The following is a 21,075-nucleotide window of genomic DNA, read 5'->3' as shown; positions in this document are numbered from 1 at the left end:
GGGTACAGCTGGCTCTGCCCGCCCATTACCCTAAAGAGAACTATGGGGGAAAGCCTTAACCCCATAGTTCTCCTTTAAGGTCTGGACTCTGTGGTGGGCAATCCATGTGTTAAAATTATGCCTCATGCTCCCTGACACATTCTTACAATTTGAGCCCAAAGAATCATAAGCTTGTCAACTTGGAATATGCCTGTGCCATCAGGGAAGCAAAAATCAATTGATGGAAAAACCTTGTCATTCAGCATATTCGGGTAGCCATCTGACCTAATTTTTTGGGACATACCATTGCTGAACCTAGACCTGACCAACTGAAGCAACCCCAGATCATAACACCATCCAGGTGGTGATTTTTTTGACCAGGCAGTGTATCTGAAGAGAATATCAGATCTCTTTCCAGATATTTCTGCTTGGACTTGGTAAAGTAGATGTAAACCCTAACTAAATGACATGTAGTTTGCTCTTATACTGTGTATATGATTAATAACTACTATGTTGTATTTAATAAAATACTGTTTTCACCTTGTTTGCCATGCTTTTTTTCCATCTCAGTGCTGCCAATCTTCTGCAGCTGCTTCATGTCTGCATGCATGCACACCAGTAATGATTGCTTGGCATTTGTCAAAGAGGGTTTTCTGACAGTGGACAATGCCTGCATGATGTGACTTAAATTAGCGACTTGTAGTCTCTAATTAAACCCCATGTGATGGGGCTACAACACAGGAGCAAAAATGGGAGACAGCGACATAGCATTGTCACCCTATAACAGGACGTGCCTGAACAAGGACCTATGTGGCAGGATCACCAGGTAAAATGTTAACGTCAACTGCAGATTTACAATTTAAAAGGACTTCCAATAACTTAAACATGTTAATGCTCATAAAAGATTTTAGTGACTGGGTATACTTTAGGTTCTTGCCCAAAAAATTTACTTAGTTCCGTAACCTTTATTTTTTATTTTAGCTATGATTTTAGCTAGGCTAGCACTGAAGGTACTGTACATCGTCTGTTTAAATGTAGGATTATCTTATCTACCTTGGATACCAGTAATTTTATTTTAATCTTTGCGACTTACCTGTGAATCTAACTCTCTGCCTATACTGTAAATGCCACTTTTAGACCAGTAATAATTACCATAAACTGGGATTAAATTATAGATCTAGCAACTACAGTGTAAAAAAAAACTTCAAAAAGCTTTAGTATGCGCCACAAATACACCTTTATTACCTTTAACAAAGTGTGTGTATATATATATAGTGTTAAACTTAGTTTTAAAAGTCATTTAATGCTGCAAATGAGAACCAATTGGTGTTTAGAGACTAGTAGCTGCTTGTCCCAGTGACACAGCGGCTAAGGCCAAAGTAATTTAGGAATGTGTAAAAAAGATAATTGCATTTTTGTAGATAAACTCTCTAAGGAGGGTCATATAAAAAAGGCAATACATGCTTATTGTTAGGCTGTGATAACAAAATCCCTAAGGTTTATGTCAGTATGTTCTATTTTCATTTGAGTTGAGAACAAAAGATATAATTGGGTCAAAGGCACTCTAGTACAGGGAAAATGGAAGGTGCAGGACAAAACATCTCTCTGTGGTCAGCTGGTAAAAGGAGAACTTAAGACAGGATGAAAAGGTACCAGTAGACTTACTTAGTAACAGGTTATATACAATGTATGTTTCTTTTTTACTAAGAATTGCAGCAGGGCCTGCATATTAGATCTCCTCTAGAGAAATAATAATTTCTACCTCTTATTTAAGATTTATTGCAGACTCGCTTTAAATGTGTATAATGGCTGCTATGCTTTGGAGCTCACATAAGCAGCATACCGCCTAAATAAAAAAGGAAACAGACAGATTCCCAAGTAAATATAAGTATTAGTTGTTGTACACAAAAAGCGAGAGAGAGCGAGAGAGCTTGCGACAGAAAGAGAAATCGCGCACGGGGCTAAATGTGTCTGCCCATACTTGAAGCAGCTATCATTGCCCTCTATGGGCCATTCTGAGAGGACATACCTGTGTCAGTAACAGGCAGCCTGCCCCTGCATTACACATATTTCTATTGGCCAACAAGGTTGCCCCTTATAGCAGTGGGCAGAAATGTGAGGAGGGAGGGATAGGCAAGCTAAACAAACTACGTGGAAGAGTTGCCTGATTAGAGCAGCCTGCCATTTGGGCATAGCAGAGGGCAATAAAAACTTCTGCAGCTATCTGCTAGCAGCTTTCCATTTTTTGCTTATGTGACAGGTTATCTTTAAATATTTAGCTTCCAGGAATAAAAAACAATCTGTATGTACATGTCATGCTTACTCCACAATTACCATTATGAATTGTTATGAGAAATCTGTCCAGAAATAGGAGCAGCAAACAGAATTTTATAAAGAACAGGAAGTGTCCCCAATGGGGACATAGATCGCAATAAAGATTGTACAGAGGTTATAACCCTTCCCGTATCCTAAACCAAGATAATAGTTTTGCTGGTGTCGGGCTTTAAGCAATATCAATGACTAATAATAATATTAATAATAATAATATTATTTCAGCTTATATCAATTGTGCTGAATTTAAAAAGGTATTTTATTTACAGGTAAAATTTGATAGACTAAGCCAGCTAGCTAGCTAACTGTTGATACATCCAGTGCTATAATTTGACTTCCTTAGTTTCTGGTTCTTTTAACATCCATCATGTGAGATTTTTTACCTAAAGTCCAATGGAACTTTCAAATTAGCTAAATACATTTCAGGTACTACACCTAGTATAAAAAAAAAAATCTAACAGCAAGTGTCTTGTTTTGGTCACAGCAGGTGTGTAGACCTCAAGGGCAGAGATTATAATATAGCTGCCCTGACAGATATAAGAAATTGGTTAGTGGTTTATATTCCAGCATATACTGTACTGTAAACTGAAATATTACGTAGGGGTGAATTGATCCAGTAATATAGTTGACATTCTCCTTCTAAACAATGTGTAGTGTGTTGTAGATGACATCCTCCATTTATCTGTTGCCATGCAAAGGAGGGCCTGGAATTTAGGTGAAATCTTGCATATACAATACAGTAAATAAACTGTAGATGCACATTTCACTTTAAAAAGTAAAAGATTTTTCTTTGTTTCCAAAAAGTTTATTACCCAAATAATTAATTTAGACAAATATAATTTTTAAAAATCATGAAGCAATGATGACTAAGGCACTACAACAGCATCTATAAGAAGTTTATGACTGTGTCCTTGCTTAGTTAATAAAGCTACAAAACAAAATATGCAACCCAGTGACCCTTTTCTTGTTTGTGCATGATATATTACTCTGCTAGCATGTATCTACCCTGTTGAATGATTTGGTTACAAGTACGCCATCTGCCTTCTTCTTCCAAATATACACAGTGTACTGCCACTGGCATTGTGTCAATCTGTGTTTTGCCAATTGCTTAAGAAGCATCTGACAATACTGTTATTGCTGTTTTGAAAATCTTGTTGTGATACAGATGGCCACATTTGCATAATTTTGCATCGAAATTATGCCATTCTGTATATGCATTTGATTCAAACAATCCTATGCTTGAACATTTTGAACGTGTCTCATATGTTTAAGTCATTTTATTGATAGTAATCCATATGGTAAAGCCTCATGCGGTAGTGCTTTGTAAGGCACACACCTGATCAACATTAGCAATCAGGACCAGATTAATATGTTTATCTCCCCTAGGTCAGCTACTTTGTAAAGGTAAATGCCCTGAGTTCAGAGGTTAGTGATAGGACTGTTTCTCTGCATAGAGCTGGGCAAAACATTCCTGCCCAAGGCTCTGTTGCCACTTTGCAAAGTGTGCTGGATTCTGGGGGACAGCTCAACATAGTGGGCAACTTTGGCAAAGTAGCAATGCCCAGCTGGGTTGCCCAATAGATTGGAGAGCTTAGCGCTCAGTTTTGAATGTACTGGAAAAGTAGACAAATGCCTATAGCTAGGACCCTAACAAATTCACAAAAGGGTGGGATGTGTGCAGATATGCTTATTGTAGTGGCAACAAACAATTGTTTGAAAGACAACATTGATCTAATCATTGAACAATAATGTTCACATGTTGACCATGTTGGTCATTAAGGAACCTTTATTAAATGGTGGCTTAATGAAATGACAGTACCAAACAAAGAAAGACAAGAAAAGTGTGCCTCCTTGGTTTTCATAATTGTTCCAAACACGGAGGGATGTGCAGATATTCAAATGGTAGCGTATGCTGGTACAGCTATTTAGCTATCAAACCATAGGTAGGCAGAACACAATAACCAAAGTTTGAGAAAAGCTTTTCTAACTCCCATCTTCTTTGGACTGCATGGTAAGTACACTGGAGGTAACATTTATTACTAAATTGTATATTGAGCCTTATTACCAAATAAGCAGAACCACAATTAGGCACCATTCAATGCAAACAATGTAAAGTGGAACTCCATCTATAAATAAAACCCACACCAGAACCCCATCCCAGAAGCCCCCCTTAGTTCTTTGTAATAAATCAAAACCCTACACATACCTTTTTTCTAAAGTGTTCTAGCTGGAAAGGTGACATTATGGGATCTTCTCCTTCCTGCTTGTCTCAAAGGATTAAAATATTAAAGGGACCCTGTCACTTGAAAAAAGCAAGTTAAAGTTCAGGCACCGGGAGGTGCTGGACAATACTTGGCAGAAACTGTAACTGCTTCCTGCATGCCTGACTTTCAGGTAGTGCCAGAGCTGACCAAATTCCTCATAAATCTTTTTTGGCCTATCACAATGATTGGTTGCCTCATGGCCAACAGGTGAGTGCCAGAGGGAGCTTGCAAACCTTTCCTGGTTAAGAACGGCCTGGCTTTCAGGCCTGCAGGAAAGAGATATTAAAGTGAAAAGGTTTTTAAGCTATTTCAAATGCTGAACAAATCACTTTCAATGTTTGTGATCTCACTTTTCTTTACAGTTTGTAAGAAGTACAGTTCACTCACCAACCTGCCTTGTTGATTAAACACCAAAGCAACACACTAATAAGCCCATCACTTTTCTCTCCCCTCCTGTAAACATGTTCAAACTGTTGACTGAGAAGGGTACAAGAGTTCTTAAAAGCTCAAATTGCTACTCTTTCCTTTCCCAATGAGTGTAATTAGAGAAGACGGATATCTGTACAGATTTGAATATGTAAGCTGGCTCTATGAATACACATAATTACTTTTGTTTTAAAATCTGCCTGAAGTTCGGTTTTAAAGAAGCACTGCAGGATTTTTTTTTTTTTATGAACCCTTGCAGTGGGACTACCGGGCACAGCAAGGTTTAAAGTGCTAGTTTTGGACTAGGGATAAAAATTAAGAAGATACACTCACCTTGCCTTTGTCCCACCTGGCTGCTAGACCGGTCCCCCACAACCTCTTCTCCCCCCGCGTTTTCGGCAGTCTAAGGACCTGTGATGTCATCATGTCTAACACAGGTCCATTAAACGCGAGGGCACTGAGGGATATAAGACAGCTGGAGTGGAGAGGGAGAGAGGTGAGCGGCCACTGCCGCAGGACTGAGGACTGGGTGAGTTTATCTTTATTTTCTCCCCAGACCAAAATGAGCACTTATCTCTTGCAGAGTGGGGGTAGCCCCACTGCAAGGGTCAATTTGAAAAACCTGGAGCTCTTCTTTAAGATATAATTGGAAATGGGTACATCTCTTTCTTGCATATTATTGTAAACCTGTAAAGTCCAATAGAAGCCCATTTATAAAATCTGGACATTGTTTCCCAAAGTGCAGGGTGTTTATCATTGCTGATATTTGGCCTTTCTCTAGGTCTAGGTGATGCTTGGCAAGACTTCACTTTTATGTGCTTTGAGAATATGCTCCAGCTCTGACTGAGCGTGTTAGGCACTATCATTTAAACATAAATTTAAACTGCTTCCCCAGAAGTGTTTTGTGAGCTTCAATGATCCCTATGGAGAGAATAATTTGACTGGACTATGATTCTTAAGCTGGGTGGTCGTCCGTTTTTTTACTACGGGCGGACGGCAAGAGGTTAATAAAGCCTGCACACTAAAAGTGAACGTTCTACATCTTTTAAACACTTACATTTAACTGTATATTAAATCATTTGTAGATAAAATTCAAGGGAGTTCCAATTTTGTATATACTAGGGAAGGGGGTTGCTCACAGTGTTAAATAGAGTATTAACAGCTCCAGGGTTTCCATCAACCTTATATTAGAAAATTGGTTCCCTTTAGCAACAGGGAAATCCCAAATAGGAGCTGATTAAATTAATGATATATTAACATGCAAATATTTATCAACCATATTTTAATTGAATAGAAAAAGTATAAACATATAAATCACACAGAACGGACATTTAAAACCTTAAAAACTTTTGAGAGACTTCACTGTAGCATCTTAGTATGCATCAATATATGGTGGCAAACATTTGTTATAGTTACCCTCCGTGGGTGGCAGGCGGGCAATGATGAGTGTATCGGATACTAGAAAGTATCTAATGTTATTGTATCCTATATAGAAAAGAAACAGTCACTCTTTATGATGTTATTTCCGTAGCAATCCTGACGGGTTCCACAGCCAGTTTGCAGATTAAGCCTCCCTGGATCGTGGAGGACAAAGTACGATGAATTTTAGTGTGGTGATGACAGTTCAGGGGGAACTTTCCCAAGTATGCAGCTGATTAAGTGGAGCCCCGTCGGGTCCTCAAAGGTGTATAAGATAGATGCAAGGGGTCATACATATAAACCCACACCGAGTATGTCTCCAAGTTGTACGGCCAAGTATGCAGCTGATTAAGTGGAGCCCCGTCGGTTCCTCAAAGGTGTATGAAATAGATGCAAAGGGTCATACACATAAGCCCACACCGAATGTGTCTCCAAGTTGTGGGGCCGTGCCGACTTATAATACGGAGGTATCCTTAGAATGGGCAATACTGTCGATCCTAACTCATCAAGGTTCAAGCCGCCAAGCTTTATCCGCTCAGTGGGGTTGTTTTGCTATGCCAGCCATAAGCCTCTGGTTCGGCGGATAATTAAAATAGCTGTACAGGGAAGCTCCAGCCATGCTATCCCTGATGCGTTTCCCCCCAGAGAGTGGGGCTTCTTCAGCAATTTTGCCAATTCTTGCTACATGAAACTGTAGAGCTAAGCTGATGTAATCGTAACCTCTACATCACAGCTGGTATAAGGACAGGCATGTTTCCATATGACTGACAGGCATACTGTCAGTCAACTGAAACAATTGTCTGTATGGAAAGGTACTCCTCCTCAATACAGGTGACACAGTCAGGAGTTCAATCTTAAAAATGCATTCAAGTAGCTTAAAGAAGAACTCAAGGGAAAATTCTTATTAACTCTTTCAGTGGGGCTACCCCCGCACTGCAAGGGTTAAAGTGCTCGTTTTTGTCTAGGGAGGAAAATAAAAAACCTATACTCACCTGATCCTCTAAGCTGGCCTACTCTTAGACCGGTCACTTGAGCCTCTGTTTCCCTCCACTCCAGTGGTCTAAGGTCCCGTAAATCATCATGTTCTATACAGTGTATTGGAAGTGAGAACTCTGAGGGACATCCAATCGTTGCAGCTTTGGATCGGGTGAGTATAGCTTTATTTTCCTCCCTAGAACAAAACGAGCAGTTAACCCTTGCAGTGGAGGGGTAGCCTGTTATTTTTAATAATTGGAAACCCAGCATTCCCAGGCACTTTGCCAATGCTTTCACTATAACAGGAATAAGAGGCAGGTTCAGAGCACAACATTTTGTGACCTGCTTATCCTGGTCTACGCATTCGAAGTTACCATTTGACACCACTCTTGCAACAGTTGGAGACAAATATATCATTCCATATTGCACTGACCTCCCAATCCCCAACACTCCTGCATTCTTTCTCCTACATCACAATTTTTTTCCTTTAAAAAACATACACAGTATCTATCATAATTTATTTGGTCAACGTGGCCCGAACTTTTATCCCTGCTTAGTAAAAGCAATCTGAGTCGGGTAAGTATGCATCTGTAAAGGGGGTGGTGGGATCGATTAGGTCAGCACAAAGGGCCAAAAAGGATAGGTGCACTTTGTCTTAAAGGGTATTTATCCCTAAGGTAAAAAGCTTTTCACCAAATTTACCACATGGACCATTTATGTATTTATACAAGCAGATCTTATTTCCGCTTTAATCACCTTTTTTCAAGAGATAAAAAATTTAGCTCAGATAATTTTCCCTCATTGCTGATGTCCTCCATGCCACTTTTTCATTTAGTTGCCCTTTTCTGCACTTTTTCCAGGCTTATTAAATTCTTTTTGTAAACTGGTGGCCAAAACTAAGCTGCATATGTTTAGTAAGGTCTAATAATTCTTTTGTCATTAGGGCAAGATTGTGTGACTTTCTCTCTAGAGTCTATGGGGTCTATTCACTAAAGGGTGAAGAGTTTGGAGAAAGCAGAAGTGAGCAAGCCATGCCAAAAGAGCTGAACAAGAAAGTGAGCTGAATTGGAGAATTTTTCCAAATCGGCTATGTTGGCCTAGACTGTTCACTTCTCCTGCCTTCTCCAAACTCTTCACCCTTTAGCAAAGTCCAAATATACTACATCCAAAGCCACACCTTTGTCGAAGTTTCTGCTTACCTCTTTATTAAAGAAAGTTGATTTGTTTGACAAATGGCGCCTGCTATACAGGAATCATTTTAGTTTATAAAATGTTTGTATCCTATAGGTTTGCGTTAAAAAGGAAAGGAACATTGGTTCCTCCATTAGCAGCTTTGGATGCATTGTCTTTTACCCACCAATGCAACATGCTGTTCTCGGTAGCTGCTGCTTGAACATACAATATACTTGAACAATATACTTTTTAACCTAAATCACTGAAAAAATGTTCTTGCTTTTTAAAACATCTAAAACTTTGTAGACTTCCTGATGTGCCCCGATTAAAGTCCTTTCTCCAAAAATCAAGCTACTGTAATTTATCACAGTCGCAAATCAAGTAAACAACTACAACATAGAGCCATACAGCTGGCTCATTATACAGTAGCAGCCCTTCTTCTAAAACCAACTGATTTCATATAAAGCACAGCTGTTGATTTGGACTCTTATAAAAAGGAAATGTCCTTTTAGTTTCATAATAGGACACTGCAAACAAATAGGTCTGCTGGAATTGCAATGTCATGCCAGAATATGCTACAGAAGCACTTACTGCAGTTTCATTGTAAGTACTTAAATGTAGGCAATCACAGCTCCAGATGGTATGATGGCTTCAAATAATATGCAAACTTACATCAATAATCAGTATAAATCAGACAATTTGTGAAAACAATTTGAAATATACTAAATACTTGTTTGTCAGCTATTACTTATTTCCACTTATAGTCCTTCAACTCGACCTGGCATTTAATCACAGCCCACACAGCTCATACACTCTTAAACTGTATGGGTGTAAGGACACCTATTTTTGGATCCTGATTTTGTAACCGATGTCTGCTCATTATTAACTAGTGCAATGTAATGGTCTACATACTGTGTTATCAGTTGTGATTCTGTCTTTTATTAACACATCATTACAGCCTTTTCCTGCTAGAATCTGGAATATGCTATACAGTTTTAGGTGCCTATCTATAAGAAGAGCAAATCAGAGCTTAACAGAGTTTAGAGCTGAACAACAGACAAACAGTTCAATTTTCAGATGAAAAAATACATATAAAGGAGCTGTTTTGTCCACAAAAAGATTTGTATTTCTGTCCATTTGCTACATCAAACACAGTTTTGCCACACCACACAGCTCTGTTTGGGAGGGGAAAATACCTGATTTTTCACTGCTGCACTTCCCCCAACCCCCACCTTGTGACTGGAGAGTGAAAGGAGAAGACTTCTACTCTCGCTGTCACTGTGCAATCTCCAATCAGCATGCTTATTGCACTGCAGCACAACTGATTGGCTCCTTGTGCTGCTCCTCCCACTTCCCTCCGGTCTAAGCTTTGTTGACAGGGGATTGCTTTAAAAGAAGGCAACTTCCAAAGTTAAAGAGATGGTGAGTTCATGCAACACCAAAACACTGAGCATTGCCTGGAACAAAGTGCCACCTGCATAGTGTGAAATTTATATAAACTAGTCAGAGTTCATCTTGTACTGTTCTGGCTTCAGTAAAGAGTCAGCAGTCACTAGCATTGCAAGGAATTTTTAGCAGAGGCTGGGTCTATACAAGCCTAAAAAAAATGGTCACTTGACAGGTGTATCTGATTTCTGCTGAAGGCATCCCAGCCATTGGATGCAAAAGCATGTGTATTTCTGTATTCAATGAGTCTGACATATTGACTACTATTTGGCCCAAATGTTTTATGCAAACAGCTATGGCTGGACACTGAATAAGATAGCCTTACATGGCTCGAATTTACCCATGTCTTTAAAATGACAACAAATACACCTTTAGAAATGTTTAGTGATACCAATCTCCACACAGATACTTCTAGATAATTGTAGGCTTTTTATTACTTTATTTTTTATTACTTTACTTTTATACCAGGAAGTAAAGGGCAGATTAATATATCTCCCTTTACTTCCTGGAACTCTGGCACATGTAACTAGAACTTGTGACCAGGCACATCATCTCAGGGGAGTAAAATGCCTTTCCCTAAGACTTCCTAAGATTTCAGATGAGATTTCCCAGCAATGCTCTGCTGATGTAAGCTCCCCAGGATGCAACACTTGGGCACATTACATCACTAATGCCCAAGTGGACAAGGAAGTGGAAACACATTAACTGTAAGTTAAAGCAAAATATGTTTGTTTAACTAATGAATGTAAGATGATTTCATATCAGCATGCCGAGCTGCATGCTGGTGTGATTTTTAGTGGAAGGGGGTAAGGTCCACTTTAAAGACAATATAATATAAAGCAAACGTTCCATTTTAACTATAAGATAAATATAATAATGACAAATGAGTTAAGATATGCACACTACAATATGTGGTTACCATGTGCCATATTTGCTGCAACTGGCTACTATTTGAATGGTGTCCTACTACTTTGAAAAGGTGTACATACCCTGAAAGATGATTGTACCAAAAGCAGACCTGGACATTCTACTGGTGGTGAGATTGAATGTATGTATTGTATATCATCTGTGTGGCTTGATCTAAATGTATGGTCCCAGTTAATAAAATAAAGAAATTACAGTCGCTGCATATCCACCACACAGCAAATGTACAAAAACATGCCATATGGTAACTGAACAACAAGAGGATAGAGAATACACAGTGATAATGTCCAATGGCTTGGCTTAACAGCTTCCATAAACATATGGATTAAATGATGACTCTGGTCCATGACTTACAATCTTGCAGCGTGTTTAATGACTCTGATGGAGGTCGTGCAGAATGAGCAGCTGACCTTGTTTTTTCTTCCTCTCCTTTCTTTTTCCCAGTGTCCTTTGAGTCCGACTTCTCTGTAAAATAAAATAGAATAGTAGCCAGAAAGAAAAATGGAAAAAACAGCACATAAACAAGGTAAAATTATTATGGAGCACATAAAAATAGAAAGCACAATTACCGTGAGAGATGTTAGGCATTTCATATTTGTATTACAATGTGCATGCATAATGTATAGTGCTTTTACATGATGTACTGTAACACATTATAAAAGTGGGTTTGCAGAGATAATAGCTATTACTTGACAATATTAGTAAACACACACATCAAGAGGCTCTATTACCAAAGTAAAAAAATGGACAAGCCTCTGCTGTGCTGCCTTACAACTGATTATTTATTGCAGTGGCAATTTCACACCAGTTCAAGTACATTCAGACTGATTTACTAATGAAGCGGTAAATCTTCACTCAAATAATTGTGTGAATATCTACTTAATTTATCCAATATGAAGAGCAAATCCTGATCACTTTAAATGGCTTGTTCACATCAGCCACAGTGTGTTCCGGCCCGATCCTGGCCAGAATGCACTGGATCGCATTGCGGCCGTCTCACTTTGTTGTGGGGCGGCCAGTGCATTGAACTGAATGGCACCGTAGCCAAGCCCTCGGGCCGCAATGCGATTGACCGCACGGGAACGCAAGGCACATCAATGCCTGCGGTCCGGTCAGAAAAAATGCTGCAAGCACTATTTTTTCTGACCGGACCGGCATGCAGGCATTGATGTGCCACCTTTCCCGTGCGGTCAATCGCATTGCGGCCGGAGGGCGGGACTGCGGTACCATTTACTTCAATGCACCACCACGCCCCTTCCCGCCCCACAACAAAGTGAGCTGGCCAAATTGTGATCCAATAAGTTACAACCAGAATCGGGCCGAGGCGAATTGTGGCTGGTGTGAACTAGCCTTAACATGTGCAGATGCTTTTCTCATGATTGAATAATTAAAGTGAATATTTACACAATTTTTGCAGTGAAGATTCTCAAGTTCTTTGGTAAATCAGCCTCAGTCTCTGGACTGATGTTTGTAGGTCTGATTTTTGTTCTGCTGTGGTGCGTTAGACAGCTAATTCAAATTACTTGGCTGTGTTAATGCAACATAACATGTGTTTACTGCTCCGTTATAGACTTGATTGATGTGAATGGGTCTTTACCATTTGTTAAGAATAAGGAAATATTTGAATGTTCATAGTCTAGCCCCAGGTTCACTTTAAAGTAAACCTTTTATGTGAGAAACATGGAGGCTGCCTTTACTGACAACACTATACTATGGACTTCCTACCAGGCAATTATAGGTATTGTAGAAATCAAAGGATCAAAGTAGTAACCTCCTTTTGGCCCTGAATCGAAGACTTTTGGGCTTCTGTCAATTGCATCAGTTTGAGATGCTTCTGAGATCATTCAGAATTCACTGACCGATGCATTTCACCTGCAGTTGACCTCCTTATGACCTGCATTGGATCTGCTTCAAGTGGATTTTGAATTCCAACAAAAGCCTGTTGATGCAGGCCCATAAATTGCATCACTACAAGAAGAGAGGGATATTCTACATGTAGTCTTCTCCCATCCATCTTCTCTGAACTTAGTTTAGTGTGAAATATTTAAATCAATTGACCTTTATTGGGTTTTTCAGGTGGCTTTACAATGACAGGTATGGATATCTCAGGTTTAGCCTCTGCTAGTTTGCTGTCTTTCATTTTTTCTTCAGTCACAGCAGGTTTGGATTCCGGAGGTTCATCAGCAGGTAGTGTAAATTCAGGAACTATTCTTTTAAAAAAATCCCAGACATCATTGAGAAAATCATCTCTAAAAAAAAAAAAAAGAATAGTTATTTCAACCTCGGAGATTTAGATTTTTAAAGAGGAACTGAACACTGGAAGCTGTGCGGCCCCTATCCTTATTCACCAATATTCTCTGTGGTGTCCCTGGAGCTGATCGTTCCAGCTTTCCCCATAACTGATTTACAATGCCTTATCCTACACTGTACATCTGTGTGGAGGTGGCCATCTTGGTATAGACAGGGCTTTGCTTCCTCATGTCAGAGCCTCCAACAACAACATCAATCAAAGGCAGCAGGGCCCTAATCTAACACTGCAGATATGCAGCTATACAGCTGTAGGCACAAAATGAGGGGAATTTATCAAAACTGGAGCAGACAAAAACTGGAGCAGCTGTGCATGACAACCATTCGGCTTCTCTCTTCAGTTTGTTCAGTTAAGATTTGAAAATTAAAAAGAGAAGCCGGTTGGTTGCTATGCACAACTGCTCCAGTTTTTGTCTGCTACCGGTTTTGATAAATCCCCCTCAATGTGTCTAGGCACCCTCACATATCAGGAAGAGCACTGTGATTTTTTTGGAGGAATTCCAGACACGTTTCAGAGTACAGTTAGCATAACATAATTTTTTACTATAACAGCAAATCTTAACTTTTTGTGGACAGTTCAAGTTTAATGTGATCATTCAAACAAATACAGAAATTAAACCGTGTAGCCTGAGTTAGCTAGGGGCTGAAGTAAGTAGGTACACTGCATTAAACACTGCATACTCTAGCCTGGACAATACATCTCATATGCTGTATGTTAAATACTCTGAACTGACATGCTCCATACATTGCGCTGTCCATTAGATACGCTGGACCTCCACACTCCATAAGCTGCAATGTACATTACATACTCTGGCCCACCACACTTCATATGATGCATTGTATTTTACATACTCTGAATCACCACACACCTTGTGCTTCTTTGTACATTACATAATCTGGACGGCCACGTGTTGCTATACATGCTGTGGACCACCGCACACAATACAATGCAATATACATTATATCCACTTTCTACATTCTTTACCAAACTACTCAGCTTACACTTTGGCTGCAAGTAATCTACAACATCATCACATGCAAGGCCTTCCCTACCTTTTTCACCACCTGAGGTGGCCGGGAGCAAAGGGCCTAGCTGTCAGCCAGCCAAGCAGGAGGCAGAGGGTGGTTTCCGAGCTGTCAGGAGGGTTGCTGTTAGTCGACTGTACTGACCTCAGAGGTCAGAAAAAGCAATCTCATTGGATAGGTGGGTGTTAGATTGCAGAGGTTTGCCATGAAGTCAGGCCTCATGATATAGTGGCTTAGCTACACGTGTAACCCAAAACAATAATAACCCAACAGGAAGAGTATCTGAAGCAGTAGTGCACAAAGTCATAACCTACTTCTGAAGTGTGCAGTTTAATGATAGGTGCACTGTAAATACTTACTGAAGAGGTATGACCTCTGGAAGCCAACCGGTTAGTGAATGCAAAACAGTAAATTCTCCTAGTTCTGGTTTTGCAAATCCATTGGTACTGCAGAAAATAAAAATGCAAATGGTAAATTTAGTAGGGCATGATGAAGTACTTAAAGTTCATTTCCACCTGTAAGTGAGTAGCATGTATTGTGGTAAGGAAGAGGTGCAGTGATGATGTATATGTGTGCACATTTTCATGACTCACATTGCAGGCTTTCTTCATTTTCTTTAATGAACTTTTTATTAGGCCTGAATTTTAGCAATTCTAAATTTTCTCCACAGGAAATTCAGTCTGACACGGGTCAGATTGTAAAGCAGGCTGTAAACAACTGTCCCTCTCCCTGTGATTACTATAAATAAAAATAAATGAGGAGAGAGAAAGAGCTAAGTTGTAATATACACACATTACTTGCAACAGAGAGGTGGCCATTTCCATGATGATATGAAGAGGAAAGCTAAAAAAAAAAAGTAAGTTTCTTGGTTCATATAAAGGAACTGCATATGCCTGCTTCATGTACACTCAGTGTACATTGCTGGCATATGCTTTTTTTTTTTTTTTTTAAATACCTCTGTAAAGGTGGAAATGGGCTTCAAATTATAATTTACTTGAAATAAACACAAAATTAGGATCTGTGCTTTAACAGTTGGTAAATAGATTTAGCTAGGAGAACTATAATTCAGTTTTGGGTGGGCAACAAGCTTTAATAATTCCCAACTTCCCAGCTGGCACATAAATCATCACTTTCCTCACTTATAATTGATACTGTGCAATGTTGTTTAACTCACTATATTTCTAATAAGAATTAATGGATACTCCAGGTAATTAAGTAAATTATGAACTCTGAGGATAAAAGACTACCCAGAAAGGTTGCATTCAGGCAATGCAGGCATACATGGCAATTGTTGATTGGTTGGATGGTCCTTTAGGCTCCCTGGGAGAACAAGTCTATTAAAACCTGTGGCCCAACTAATCAGACATAAGCACAGCACTTTTCTTTCTTACCCTCCTTCTTTACAACATCTACCATATAAGGAAAAATACAATTATTTGCATTGCAAAATGACTATCACTCAACTTCACATTTGTGTATTTTGCCTGATTCCGTAAAATTCTCACCTCCCAAAATGAAGCAAAAGCATGCATTTCCTCTGTTTTTGCTATGGTTTTGTGGGCTGTTCCCACTCACGATCGCAAAATGTAAGCAAAGCTAAGCAATAAAAGGAGAAGAGAATGTTCCTGGAGTATGAAGTTTGACCTTTGATGTACAGTTACCATGCCCCGCCGAAACAAGTCAAATAAACAGAGGAGATAGGTGTGTTGATAAAGAAGATCTAGGGGCAGATACTAGACTGTAAATTCTGGCAAGCAAGGATCTATAACCAGTAGAATCAGCCACTCTTTTCATTTCAGTATTCCCTCATGCTTAAAACAGAACTCCTCTTCCAGGTCCTCCATCTGCCGCAAAATATCCGTCTTTTTTCCAGGGCCTATACCAGGTGCAGCCACAGTATATCTTCCAGGTCAATGGCACTGGCAATTCCTTCCCATCAGTCTTCTTCAAGGGTTACCTCAAGTCCTGGCCATTGTTCTGTTTCCAGGTAACCCTCAAGATCTGCCTGTCTTCTTTGTCTCTAGGGATTCCTGCCAGTCAGTTCTCCTATAGCCATTAGCCTCTTGTGAGTGTCAAACCATTTGACAGCACTGTTGCTGATGGTGAATCTTATTCTGCTTCCTCCAAGAATGACATCAGATCACAGCTATGCAAAATCTGTTTTCACTGCATAGTAATCTAGTTTTAAAACATCATGCCTAGGCTCACCTTAATGGTCTAAATAGTCAAATGTCCCAAAAAAATAGATGTAACTACAAGAATAGATTGTGTCAAACTATTAATGATGCTGTATGTGCCACAGGCAATGTGATAAAGACTATGTAGAGCAAGAAAAAAGAAAAGTAAGGGAAGTAAACGCAGATAAAGTAAAAAACACAGAAAAGAAATGGGTCAAAAATTATATATATATATACAGTATTGTTGGATTCAGACTCACTTGACTCTCATGAGTGCCTGCTTAAAAAAAAATAATTAGACAAAAAGTAAAAGAGAATAGTGAAGTTCAAGGCACACTACTGGTTCCCAAGGTAATAATGTACATAGTTCATTATAGGCTCACTGGAAACGAACTTGACAGATCAAATCTCAATAGAGGGAGTGTTACTATCTAGTACCACCAATACACCTTAATGACATAAAACCACTTACAATTATATAACACTTGTTAACTATTTAATACACTATGATATTCACAACCTATCTGCCTACAAATGTGAGCAGAGTACACACTACATATACTTAATTTATCCAATACGGTTCAATGTAACATTTGTATTATAGTATAAATACTGCTGATCATAAAAAGCCAATTGTATCGGTCATATGAGTTCCTGATAGCCATACTACAATTCATTTATCATTTACCAGATAGTAACATCAAGTAGCAGGTCGAATAGTCTTCCACATACTGACCAAAAGGGTATACTTACCTGTTCCCAAGTGTTCAGGTATTTACTCCTCAATGTACCAATAAGGCACCACAAATTCCCTGCTTTTTCAACACTAGATTTAAATATCACACTGACCTGCTATTTACTCACAGTGTGAAGTAAACCAGATATTCAGATATCCTGAACCATATTTTTGACTAATCCAGCCAGATGCACCAAACTTCATCCACAGAGGTAGGGGAAGGACATATAGGACATTATTCCGCTCTTCCGTCTGTCATGTATCACCATAAACTTACTGAATTGGGTTAGCATTTGCTCTTGCCGGAAACGAAAATAAAACAGTTGATGGTACATAACCGATTTTTGGTTTTGATGTTGTGATCAAAGTTTTTCATTTGGTCAGGTTGGAAAATTGTATTCTAAATGAACGAAAAGGGATGAATCAATGGGGTTTTCATTGGTAAAAAATCTCTGCAAGCACACAGCAGATGTGCAAAAGGAAATTATTTCCCTCGTTCGTCAAAAATTGGTTGGTTAGTATGGCTAACGAACGATTTCCGAAATCGACATTTGACTATGCTTGATAGGGAAGTCTAGGTATAATTGAGGGTTAAAACGAGGGTTTGTGCCAGAAGCAAAGAAAATCGTACACTGTATGGCCACCTTTAGGTGCGTATTAATAAAGCGGTGAATGTGGCATTCACCAAATATTCTTCCAAGGAATCTTCCTGGTGCATGTGTTATTGATTCAACTGCTGTATCCAATAATGATCTGTATTGATTTTTTCATCTTATCTTTAAATTACTAAACCCAGTTCCCCCAGTTGTATTATTTAATGACTGTAACAACCTAATTATGCAGTGACTGCATTAAGTATACTTACTGCTTATAAGTGGCTTTTTGACAGAAGTTTCACAAAATATAGTCACGACAAGATTTTTACTGAGGAGAAAACTCTTCTCCAAATGATTGTTCATGTCTTTTTATTACATAAGTATTGAGTAGCTGTTTGAATCTAACAGTGTAGAAACTGCTGTCGCTTTCGACTAGAGAAACTAACCTGTAAGTGAACCTGTCACTTATCTCAAACTCACTGGATAAAAAAATCTAATCTGATATAATTTTCCTCATTATTCTCCTCCCCATTATGTGCATTTATTAAAATCATAATTAAGTGGCAGATAGCTATAAGACATAGGGGCACCCACTGTGCAAATTTCTATGAACCGTCCGAAATGTCCATAGTGTATGGCCAGCTTAAAAGCAGGGGAATGGGTTTGTCCACAACAGTGGCTGCATCTTCCAGGGCTGTCATTCCTAGCTTTGTTAAACTACCTAGTGTTATTAAAGCATTGTTGTAAAGTTCCCTGAATTCAATAATGTTTAAGCTTGAGCTTTGAAGGCAATGCAACAAAACCTTCACCTTTCAATCTCACTCTTTCATACTGACCCTCCATATAAGTAACTTTTTTTTCCTAGTAGCCTATAATTCCTATTCTCTTCCACCTGGATCTGGAAGAGTATTTATGTTTCAATGGAAATAACATTTTTCATATTTGTCCAGGAAATTGTATGAAAAATATTCCCTTCTGGAAACTTACCTCTATTCTTATCTGCCACTTCTTCAACACTAGTTTGAAAACTTTCACACTTTCCTGCTGCTCTAGCTTTAAATTCTTACATATAAGAGGCCCAATTTAAAAAGGCATGGTCTCCATGCTTAAAGAGGAACTTTACCCTTATCTTTGAAATTACAACACAAGCACCTTAAGGCCTGGTTCACACCTGGGCGTTTTACAGCGCTGATTGACGCGCTGTAAAACGCCCAGCAAGTGAAATCCCATACTTTCCTATGGGCATGGTTCCCACCTGGACGTATTTCAGTGTGTAGGAACGCGCTGAAAAACGCCCTACGCCCAAAGAAGTACAGGAGCTTCTTTGGGGCGTTTTTCCACGCGTTTCCATTGGTATTGGTACCGCTTTGTTAACCCCGATCCACACTCGGGAATACAGCGTACAGGTTTTACCTTGTCCACGATCCGCGCTGTGTCCTCCGGTTGACTGTAACAACCTAATTATGCAGTGACTGCATTAAGTATACTTACTGCTTATAAGTGGCTTTTTGACAGAAGTTTCACAAAATATAGTCACGACAAGATTTTTACTGAGGAGAAAACTCTTCTCCAAATGATTGTTCATGTCTTTTTATTACATAAGTATTGAGTAGCTGTTTGAATCTAACAGTGTAGAAACTGCTGTCGCTTTCGACTAGAGAAACTAACCTGTAAGTGAACCTGTCACTTATCTCAAACTCACTGGATAAAAAAATCTAATCTGATATAATTTTCCTCATTATTCTCCTCCCCATTATGTGCATTTATTAAAATCATAATTAAGTGGCAGATAGCTATAAGACATAGGGGCACCCACTGTGCAAATTTCTATGAACCGTCCGAAATGTCCATAGTGTATGGCCAGCTTAAAAGCAGGGGAATGGGTTTGTCCACAACAGTGGCTGCATCTTCCAGGGCTGTCATTCCTAGCTTTGTTAAACTACCTAGTGTTATTAAAGCATTGTTGTAAAGTTCCCTGAATTCAATAATGTTTAAGCTTGAGCTTTGAAGGCAATGCAACAAAACCTTCACCTTTCAATCTCACTCTTTCATACTGACCCTCCATATAAGTAACTTTTTTTTCCTAGTAGCCTATAATTCCTATTCTCTTCCACCTGGATCTGGAAGAGTATTTATGTTTCAATGGAAATAACATTTTTCATATTTGTCCAGGAAATTGTATGAAAAATATTCCCTTCTGGAAACTTACCTCTATTCTTATCTGCCACTTCTTCAACACTAGTTTGAAAACTTTCACACTTTCCTGCTGCTCTAGCTTTAAATTCTTACATATAAGAGGCCCAATTTAAAAAGGCATGGTCTCCATGCTTAAAGAGGAACTTTACCCTTATCTTTGAAATTACAACACAAGCACCTTAAGGCCTGGTTCACACCTGGGCGTTTTACAGCGCTGATTGACGCGCTGTAAAACGCCCAGCAAGTGAAATCCCATACTTTCCTATGGGCATGGTTCCCACCTGGACGTATTTCAGTGTGTAGGAACGCGCTGAAAAACGCCCTACGCCCAAAGAAGTACAGGAGCTTCTTTGGGGCGTTTTTCCACGCGTTTCCATTGGTATTGGTACCGCTTTGTTAACCCCGACCCCCACTCGGGAATACAGCGTACAGGTTTTACCTTGTCCACGATCCGCGCTGTGTCCTCCGGCGGCTGCCGACTTCCGGGTTCCGTCCCTTGCGAGCGGCCGCATCGCAGGGGGGCAGAGCCGGTGGGAAGTTTAAAAGTGAAAAAAAAAACAATTTTAAAAATAGAGAAAATAAGGGGGGGAAAAAACAGAACAAAAAATCATACCGCCAGTGAAACGCGCGTTTCACTGAACGGAAAAACGTGCTAAAAAACACGAAAAAAACAAGCTGAAAAACGAGCAGAAAAAATACGCTCAGGTGTGAACCCAGCCTTAGAGATGTTCAGTAATGGCAATCTACAAACAGATACTTCTAGATAATTGCAGGCTTTTATTCTTTGCATACCTTATTTTTTCTTTTCCTCCCCATTCTTCTCGCAGTGGCCATTTTTTTTACTAAGGGCAGATTAACCCTTTCACTGACACCGACATAAGGCTTAAGGCGGAAAACAACTGTTTCCGGCTGGCCAGCTCAGTAAGCATTACGTCGGTGGATTTCTCCCTTCTGCTATAAGCTCATGGTCACTCTAGCGACCATGAACTTATATCAGAACGGTTCCCCCAACTGTCCCCTTTAAAATAGTAGCCGACAGCTATTAACCAAGAATCTGGGCACCCCCCCCCCCCCCCCCCCGCCCCCATGTCAGCACTTGT

The 21,075-nt window shown here is 39.5% G+C and overlaps 1 protein-coding gene across 1 annotated transcript in view; it reads right to left on the bottom strand.

Moving 5' to 3' along the window:
- ADGB (androglobin) overlaps positions 1–21,075 on the bottom strand; it is a 206,294-nt gene that overhangs the window by 112,797 nt on the left and 72,422 nt on the right. Inside the window, exons 8-11 of the mRNA XM_018557360.1 lie at positions 14,630–14,716; positions 12,996–13,186; positions 11,292–11,402; positions 4,722–4,840 (exon numbers count right to left, since the gene is read on the bottom strand). Of these exons, the coding sequence (XP_018412862.1) occupies positions 4,722–4,840; positions 11,292–11,402; positions 12,996–13,186; positions 14,630–14,716 (508 nt within the window). The remainder of the gene's footprint in view (positions 1–4,721; positions 4,841–11,291; positions 11,403–12,995; positions 13,187–14,629; positions 14,717–21,075) is intronic.

The sequence above is a fragment of the Nanorana parkeri genome, unplaced genomic scaffold, assembly GCF_000935625.1.
Source record: "Nanorana parkeri isolate BGI_ZX_2015 unplaced genomic scaffold, ASM93562v1 scaffold281, whole genome shotgun sequence".
Classification (NCBI taxonomy): Eukaryota; Metazoa; Chordata; class Amphibia; order Anura; family Dicroglossidae; genus Nanorana; species Nanorana parkeri.
This window is presented reverse-complemented; position numbering and strand designations above follow the sequence as displayed.